Source organism: Physeter macrocephalus, chromosome 9, assembly GCF_002837175.3.
Source record: "Physeter macrocephalus isolate SW-GA chromosome 9, ASM283717v5, whole genome shotgun sequence".
Classification (NCBI taxonomy): Eukaryota; Metazoa; Chordata; class Mammalia; order Artiodactyla; family Physeteridae; genus Physeter; species Physeter macrocephalus.
Genome location: NC_041222.1, coordinates 773,599 through 783,033, shown reverse-complemented (window position 1 = coordinate 783,033; position 9,435 = coordinate 773,599). Strand labels below are relative to the sequence as shown.

The 9,435-nt window shown below is 46.4% G+C and overlaps 1 protein-coding gene across 5 annotated transcripts in view; it reads left to right on the top strand.

The window, feature by feature from the left end:
- Nucleotides 1-1,157: 1,157 nt before the first annotated feature.
- ZBTB34 (zinc finger and BTB domain containing 34) overlaps nt 1,158-9,435 on the top strand; it is a 25,046-nt gene continuing 16,768 nt past the window's right edge. Inside the window, exons 1-3 of one of the 5 annotated variants that reach the window (XR_008618161.1) lie at nt 3,883-4,062; nt 4,187-4,307; nt 6,395-6,852. Coding sequence is in view for 3 of the 5 variants with exons in the window: in XM_055086965.1 (XP_054942940.1) it covers nt 4,270-4,307 (38 nt within the window). In the remaining 2 variants the exon portion in view is untranslated. Of the gene's footprint in view, nt 1,244-3,882; nt 4,063-4,140; nt 4,308-6,394; nt 6,853-9,435 lie in introns of those variants that run through there. The other 4 variants (XM_055086965.1, XM_055086964.1, XM_028493511.2 and 1 more) reach the window with 4 other exon arrangements.

Here is a 9,435-nt window from a genome sequence, read left to right as displayed (position 1 = left end):
AGTTCTGTTCGGAATATTCCATTGCCACAAAAAGTTCCTGTCTGGAGTCAGACAGACAAGGGAGCTCATCCCAAGTCTGCCATTTAGCTGTGTGACTTTAGATGACACTTAACTTCTCTGAACCTCAGTTCACTCCTTGATAAAATGGGGATATTAACAGTCCTGGGGTTGTGTATTAAAGGAGGTCATGTCTATAAAGTGTCCACACAGCGCCCTGCCCAGTGTTCAACAAAAGGTGGCCCTTGTTATTGGAAGGTGACTACTGGACGGAACCTGGAGAGAGTTCCCGCTTGTGGAGGATGAGGTAACATCAGGAAGTCTCAGCTTTCTAACTTGAAGAGAAGCTGATATCTTTGATTCCTAGTTTATTTTTATTACAAAGTCAGAAAAAGGAAAATAAACTTCTGCCACAACTTCGCAGGAGTCCACCAAAATGTAAAGGGAAGGTCTTCAAAGGGTGTTAAATTCGCCTGAAACAGAGAGGAAAATGCTGAGCGAGGATCCCACTCCCACCCGAGTGTCAAGATTGGGTGTCTCCAAGGATCTGAAAATGCACATTTTTTTTGAGACTTGGTCTGTGACAGGAGTTTCACATCCCCAAGTTCGTTATTTTTATCTCGGCTTTTGAGGGAGAGGGAATCTGCCCAAGGTCCTAAGTTAGGTGACCCGGTCTGGCAAGGTAACCACCGCACAGGTAACCGCTGTGCAGTCTGGGTGAGGGGCAGGCATCCGAAGGGCTGTGAGAGCGAGGGTCTCGGAAGCGGAAGGCTGGGCGCACGGTGGGTGCAGGCCCCGGGTGATGGCAGGTCGAGGGTCCTGGCCTCTCTCATGCATTCCGCTCCGGGAGCCCCGGGCGCGCCCCGCGGAGCCGCCCTCCTCCCGCCAGCAGGGGGCGCCAAGGAGAAGGCGGGCGGGAGGCCGTGATGCGCGGAGCTGCCGCCGCTCCCTCCCGGAGTCGGGACCAAGGCTGCCGCTCGCCCATTTGTCCGCGGCGAGACTCCCGGACACAGCCCGAGCAGGATCCCGGACTCGGAGTCCCAGGGAGAGGGCCATCCCGCGCCGCCAGCACCCCGGTCCGCGCCTGCCCGGAAGCGCCGGCGCTGACGGGGCGGGGCCGAGAAGCGCTTCCGGGGGCGGGGGGCGCGGGCTGGGGCGGCAGCCGGAGCGGCGGGGACGGGCCTGGCGCCGGCGGCGGCGGAGGGGGCGCCGCGGGCGGGCGATGTGAGCGCGGCGCTCTCCGCAGGTGAGGCGCGCCGGCGAGGGGCGGCGGGCGGCGGGCGAGGCGCGGGTGGAGCCAGCGGGGTCGGTGGCAGCCCCTGGCCGCTGTCCGGTTCTCTCTGGGCGCGGCGGGGCGGGAGCCTCCGCGCCTGGTCAGCCCCGCGGGCCGGCGGGTGGGCGGGTGGTGCGGGTTGGAGCCGAGGCCGGGCGGGGTCGGGAAGCCCTGGGCACCTGCTCTGGTCCGGCGCGCGCCCCCAAGGGGCCAACCCTGCTTGGCCCCGGAGTCCGGGCGCTGTTGGCGGTTCTGAGGGTAGCGCTCGGCCAGCTGCCCCGGGCTCCCCAGCCTCCGCCCGGGCGTCTCGGGATCCCCTGCTTCCGGGCCCCTCGGCCCCGGGGGCGCTCCCCCTTTGTACGGGGAGGCCGGATGGTTAAGTCCCCGGGAGAGCCGGGCCGGGCCGCGGGGTCGGCCCTGCTGGTGGCTGCAACCGAGCTCCTGCCCCACGCCACGGCTTTTCTCCAGGTAAACAGGCGGCGGCGCGTCCTGCTTGGCCCTGGACGTCTCCATGGTCACTCTCGCCCTCAGACGGTCCTGCCATTACGGAGGGCTGGGCTGGCCTGGGTGTGTAAACAGTGTCCTTCTAGGCTAGGCGGCTGTGCCTTGGGGCATGAATAGTCTGGGAGTCTCAGTCTTGAGGCTTTCAGCAAGCCTCTTCCATCTGGGCCTCAGTTTCCCCACCTGATCAGTGAGGGTTTTAGATAAGCTCTCTAAAGACCCTTCCAGCTCTACCATTCTGTGTATGTCTGAAATTGGAATGGCTGTCCCTGGTTCAAGATATTGGGCAGTTTCACCGAAGACTTTTTGCAAATGTGGACTTTTTAGCCGCTTAATACACTTGTTTTCAGACAGGCTTTAAAATGAATCCAAGAAGCGTTTCTAAACCTAACCTTATCCTAACTCATTCCTTGCTTTTGTTCCTAGTAGTAGTCAATCACATCCTGCTGAGTTTGTGCATGCAAATTTTTGTTGTTGTTGTTTATATCTGCCCATTTTCTCTTTGTTCCCTAGTCAGGCCCTCTTTGCCTCACATCTGGATTATTGCAGCAGCTTCTTAGCTGGTCTCTGACTTCAGAAGTCCCCCCCACCTCTCCCATCCTTCCTTTATGCTAATGCTAAACTTAATATAGGAAGTCAAAAAAAGAGTTGAGTGTTTGCTTGCTTATTAAATGTCAAGATGCTGTTCCATGTGGTGGGGTAAAGTAGTAGGAGGCACACTTACAGCCTCCAAGCAGCTTTACACTGGGTGCTGAGACTCTACCTGTGGAAAGGTAATTGATTGATGAGGCAAGCCTGTGTGCTGTAGAATTAAGAGGAAGGAGAGATGGAGGTTACTATAGGCCAAGTGGTCGGGAAAGGCTTTAGTGAGGGGGTGCGGTTTGAGCTGGCTGTTAAAGGATGAGTAGGACTCAGATAGGAAAAGAAGAATCAGACCCAGTGATCCTGTGGAGTTAGTGAATAGACCAGTTTCCTTGTAGAGAAGGGTGCTTAAAGGAAGGGAATAAGGAAAGATTGGCTGGGCTAGTTCCTAAAAGAACTTGAACACTAGGCCAAAGTTGAAGCTATTCTAAAGGCAGTGTCGAGGCAAGAGACTAGGGGTGGTTCATGATCATTTACAGGAGGGGAAGGGAGAGGCTGGGGGCCAGGAGATCAGCTAAAAGGCCACAGGTATTTATACCACTATTCAAAGCTGAGTACATCCTCTGCCTGCCACACTGTGTCCAGTCAGTGCCCACCGTGTCTTTTCAAGGCTCTCCTCACCTCCTTGGACCTTATTTGCTGCTTCTCCTCCCAGTCTGTCTCCTGCAGAAGCGAGTTTGTGACTGCTTCTAGGGCGTTGCTCCTCTTGTTCCCCCTTCTGAAGTACTGGCCTCCTTTTTCTTCTCCTCTGTGTAAATTCTCCATTTCACTTCCTTCAAGCCCCTGCTGAAGATATACTTCCTCCAGAGGGTGTTCCCTGACTGCCCTACCCCCATGCCTTTGTGGCACTCAGAATCTAAAGCACAGGATTCAGCACTTGTTCCTTGGTTACTGAACTTGCTCTTGTCCCAGCTGAAGTGGGTGTTTTTTTTTGAGGGCATTTTGTCTTAATACTTCTCTTGAAGCCCTTGTAATATCTAATACTGTAGCTGGGCTTTTGTAATAGGTATGCAAATACTTCCTAATCTCTGTTGGTAAATGACTTAAATTGTTTTGAACCTCCCCCCTTTTAAAGGAGAATCTTTTATTAGTTATCAGTTTTCCCTGTCATATATCATTTACATCTAATGCTGCCATTCAAGGTGGATGTTTTCAGCTTTCATTCTTCGAGTGCAGATATCATAAAATGAATCTTTGAAACATTAAAATGTTTACTCTTGATTATGGGAAAGGAAAACATCATGTAATTCTTCAGTTGGAGGCTGTGGGGAAAGTACATCAGCTTTGGAATCAGACCGGTCTGGGTTTGAATCCCATCAAGGCTACTTACTAGCCGTGTGAACTTGGACAATTTATATAATGTCTCTGAGCCTCTGTTTTCTCATTTGTAGTATGGGGATAATAAAATCCATTTCCTAGGGTTTTGTGAGTTTTTAAGTGAAAAAAAGTATATGAAGGAGGTAGCAAAGTTTATAGCACCTAGTAACTGCGTAATATTTACATTTTCATCATCCTCATCATTGTTAGGTGAAATTTATCAAGGTGGAGAAACGATAGGCTACTGAACCTCGGTGTATTTACTGAGCTGTGTATTTCTACATGTCTCTGGATCCTACTTTTACCTTCCAGCTGAAGCACTTGTCAAAAATGTCAGTATCACGCATCTATAATGTGTCATTATGTTTTATTCCCATTAATTTTCATCTTTCTCTAGTTTAAATTCTGCTTAATGGCTTTCAAACTTCTTAATTGTGTCCGTTTAATGTTTTGTAGCTGACAAACTGCTGAATTTAGCTTAGTGAAGGTCATCAACTGAAGGCAGTTTAATTTCTAACGGTTATTTTCTGGTTGTATTGATGGCATGGAAAAACCTCATGGAAGAAAGCAATTCAAGGTGAGCTTTTCTAATCCTTTTATCTTTAGAGGTGGGACGTAATATATTTCCCAGGTCTGGTGCCCCCTGAAATGCCAGCAGTAAGCAGATAAGATGCTACTCCTTGACTTTTTTGAGTTCTTTGCCTTAAGAAAGCTTATTCATTCCTTTAACTGAAACAAATCTTTCTATTTCATGATAGGATTTTAAGCATCTAATTGCCCACTTCATAGACAGAAGTAAAAGGAATGGACATTATGCAGAGAAATGGCTGCAAAGTACAAGGAATTGTAACCCCTTAATTATCACTGTGTTGGTGTCATGATACACCCTTAAATGAGAAATTTTTTTTCCACTCAAAGGTGATCAGTAAGACTCTAGCACCAATAAAACCCCTACTTCTCACCACTGTGCCTGGATTAAAATCTTATTCTTACAGGAGATAAGAATTCTGGCTCTGGAGACTGTCAAATCCAGGTTCAAATCCTGGCTCAGCCAGGAATTAGTGAGTTTGGGAAAGGTTCTTAGTCTCTCTGAGTGTTTTCTCATCTGTAGAATGGGGATAGCTGCCGTGTCTATCTCATAGTGTTGTCATGAAGATTCAGTGAGCAGGTAGAGAGCTTACTTAGTGTACAGAGCACAGTTGGAGCTCAGTAACTGTTATTGCCAGTCAGGTTAAAGAGTCCATTCCTACTCTGCTGGGAAAGCTCAGAAGAAGCTTCTGATATTTTGCACTGACTGAAAGACAGTCTCCACTGTCAAACGAAACCGCACTCTCAGAATTAGTGTATCTGAGCAGACTTGGAGAATGTTAACGCCTCGGTAGGAAATCTAACAGTTTGGATAAAAATGTTCTTTCAGGCTCACATGAATTAATGCAGTAAGAACTCTAGACTTGTTTTCTTTTAAATTAGGATGAGTACTTCATGAATATCCATCACGGAATGCCATTTTATTTATTTTTTTCTTGCATTGGGTTTCAGCAGCACCAGAATGTTTCATGCGGGCCTGGTGTTATTCGGCTGCTGCTTTCTGAAGGATTAGATTGTACTTCATGACAGCTCAGTTTTAGTTTTGCTCTAGACCCAGGCAGAAATACCTAGGAAAGTTATTTTTATATCCTTGTGACTGCTGTTACCATGCCTGTTGTCCCCAGTGCTTCCATTCTGCGGTCTATTTAGTGAGTTTTTGTTTGAGAATGATAAGGGCTCTTCAGGTCTTCAGTGCCTGATAGAGAAAGTCTAGCTTGAGTTGTGTCTCCAGTAGCAGCAAGTGACCGGAGCCAGCAGGTGCAAATCTGGGTTTGGAGTCATGAGCATCTTGATGGGAATAATGGGTACTTCCTGGTGCCTTAAACAACTTCCAAATTTGTAACCTTGCTTTCCTTTCTTGGAAGCGTCGCAGGGTATTTTTAAATGAAGGGGAGCAAATTAGAGTGTTTATGGGTTAGATGGGAGTGAACCACCTTGCTAGATATTTCCTGCTGGTGAGACGATCCTACGTCTCTTGGGTGTTCAGCAGGAAAAGTTGAAAGCTGAGGGTGCCGCCATGGTGGCAGTCATGGATTTTGAGCCACCAGCTTGGTTTAGGTTGCCGAGAGCCCCTCTCTGCCAGACACGCTGCTGGGCTCTGGGCACACGGTCCCTGCCCTCAGAGAGCTCACCACTGAGGGTGTGAGCTCAGCAGCACGGGAGGCTCAAAAATCAGCACATCTCATTTGCTTAGGTTTTACACTTTTACTTTTGCTCTGGTTGTCATCACGGGGAAACAGTTCCAGGGTTTTACCCAAGGATTTTGTAGAGGGGATTTCAAGGCCCATGTGGGTGTTTTGCCCAGATGACCTTTAAGTGTCTTTTCTCATCTTTGGGCTCTCTTTAGAATGGGTTTGCAGTGTGGGAAGATGACACTGGTCTAGGTTCTGGTTTTCACTGTTTGGTTTCCTTACAGCTTAACAAAAGGCACAGTGCAGAATTTTATTAGTCAATGAAACGGTGCCTTAAGGAGAGGGCTAGGTGTGGATGTTTCCTCTTTCGTGAGATACCGTGTTACAGTAGGAGCAAATAACTGTTCCTTCTGTTCTCAACTGTGTTTTCTTTTTTCCCTTTTAGTAACCGCACGTTACCACATCCATCCTTGGCTAGTACAATTTTTGATTACTCCCAAATTGTGCCTTTTGGACACCTCTGTTCAGAGGCCCAGTGGGCAGCCTAAACTCAGCTTGTCTGAGGCGGAACTAACTTCCAGAGTGGATAGCATCCCTCCGTCTCCAAGCCCTGTTGAGTCCTTCTTTGGACTCGTGTTCAAATTGGCTGCCACCGGAATCCAGTTTGAGATTTCCAGTCTCGTCTTCGAGGCCGTCCACGTTCCCACTGTGGCATTCCTCTTTCCCTCATCACTCCTTGTACCTGGGCCCTGGCCACTACCCCAGACACCATACATTTTCAGTCCAGTGTTCTTTGCTTCTGCCATTCCTCTGCCTGAAGTGTTCTTTCTGTTCCGTTTGAAATGCAAAGCCCTGTTCAAATATTACTTCCACCGTGAAGATTTTATTTATTCTCTTTGATTAAAAAAAATTCTCTTTGGTCAAAAGTAATCGGTCTTGTCATTGCTCTCATAGTTCTTTGTTTCTGCCTCTATAATTGTCTGCTTGATACAGTAATTACCCATTTGCAGCCTATCTTTCTCTAGATTCCTTGGTTTTAAAAATTATATATTTTTAGGTAAAACCCTATAACATGTCTTAAAAAAACTTTCAGTGAGAATAATACAGCTATATGATAAAAAAATTCAAAAAGTATAAAAGTCTGTTTCCCTTCCCTCTCCCCGGTCTGTAGTCCTCATTCCCCAAAGTCACCAACATTAATGGTTTCATGGGATCCCGTCCAGAATGGATACAGCAGTATACACTTGTTCTTTTAAGAAAAGTACCTGAAGTGAATCACATATATACATACAGATTTTTCTATGGCTTGCTGGTTTTGGCTGAATATTAGAGCTCTTTTCCATGTCGAAGGATACAGGTCTATTTATTCTTCTTAATGGCTGGGTAGTGTTTCATTGTTGATTGGTTTTTTTGTTTTTTTCTTTTTGAACACGTCTTCTCTGGATTTTGAGCTCGTTTCCCTCTTTTTTTTTTTTTTTTTTTGCTGTAGCAAGTAAAAATGCTCAGTGGACATGCATATCCTAATATGCTATTGTAAGTACTGTGTATTTGTAGGCTTAATTCTTAATAGTTAATTGTGGGCCAAACGATGAATGCTTTTTACATCTTAATCGATATTACCAGATTATCCCTCAGGATTACACCTGCACACTTTTAAAATGTGTGCAGGTCTGATGGGTTACGAATGGTATCTCATTTTTTCTTTTTGTAATTCACATGTCTTGATCATGAATAAAGCTAAACATCTTTTCATATGTTTTTGATCACTTTTTCTTTGAACTGTTAATATTTTTTGCACCTTGTTCCGCAGGATTTTGTGTGTCAGTCCAAATCTGTTTGAGTTATAATATAGCCCTTTGTCAAATGTGCACGTACTTTCCCTCAATATGTCATTTATCTTTCGGCTTGGGGGTTGGATTTTTAAAATCATATATTTCTATGTTGTCAAATGTATTTGTCCTTTGTGGCTTCTGGGACTTATGTCATGCTTGCAGAGGCCTCTGTGACATTATTATAAATAAATTCACCCATGCTTTCTTTTAGTTATTTTTTAGTGATAGTTAAGTCTTTTAAAAATAGTGTCATAAGACTATAATGACATTAAATGGAAAATAATAGGACCCTCCTTACATTCCCTAGTGCTTTATAAGAAATTGTTAAACATGCAGCACCTTTGAAAACTTAGGGCGCTGCAATTTCCATTAATCGGGCATTTTATTTTATGTGAACCTATAGTGGTCATAGAGAAGAGCACTCACTACCTTTTTGCCTCATTTGCTCAAACTCAGTGGGAGGAGCCAGGTGAGAGGAGGGACAGAGTGGCGATGAACTGGCATCTGTCCACCCTTCCCAGATCAGCCATGTCTGTTAGATTATGGTCATCTGGTTTCCCTGTCTTTACGAAGTGACCTTTTTAAAGCTCCTTCAGGTAAAATGTGTTTATTCTTGGTGAGCTTTGGAATCTGGATTAGGGGGTATCATTCCCTTGTTTGTAGCGTTTCAGAACAGCGTCTTGTCCTGATGCCTGGGTGTGGTCATATGTTCTGTAGCTTTTTTTGGGTGGGAGCTTGCAAAGATTTCAAGCAGCTTTACTTGCTAAGCCTTGTTGTCATATGGTCTTGCATCAGATCTTAGTTTTCTTTTCAGAGCATGCGTGCATGTTTATTTCTAGGACCCTTCTCCTTCACTTTGCACTTCAAGTCTGTGGGTCGAGTATCCCAGGCTGGCTTGTATGGTAATTTAGAGGACAGCACCTTTCCCCTGTGGCTCGTGGGCACACTGCCTCGCTGTGTGCGTGGCCTCCCTTCTCTGGTTGCCCAGTCTGCCTGAACTCCCCAGCATGTGGCTGTGCTCTTCCCGAACCTGGTCGCTCTTCACTCCTCGTGGTTCTGTCTTGCTCTGGCCTTGCTGCTGTCCTCAGTACTTTCAGACCTGGCTTCCTCGCTACTTGGTCAGTCCTGGATAGCCCCTCACAGTCTGCTCTTGCTTTTTAAATTCCAGTCTCAGTGCTGCTTTGAATTCTCTTGAACTTGGGCTGAACCTGTGTCTTGGCAGCATCTGCTCTCTCTGACTTTCACCCTCGAACACCAAAAGGACCACTTACTTGAGCCCTAGATCGGTGGTTTCTATTGAATAGAGGCTTTAGCATATGAAGATAGCTGTTTATTTAAAGCAGGTAGATATGTGCCACATCTTCTTTATCCATTCATCTGTTGATGGACAGTTATGGAATATTACTCAGCCATAAAAAGAAATGAAACTGAGTTATTTGTAATGAGGTGGATAGACCTGGAGTCTGTCATACAGAGTGAAGTAAGTCAGAAGGAGAAAAACAAATACCGTACGCTAACACATATATATGGAATCTAAGAAAAAAAAATGTCATGAAGAGATTAGTGTTAGGACGGGAATAAAACACAGACCTACTAGAGCATGGACTTGAGGACATGGGGAGGGGGAAGGGTAAGCTGTGACGAAGTGAGAGAG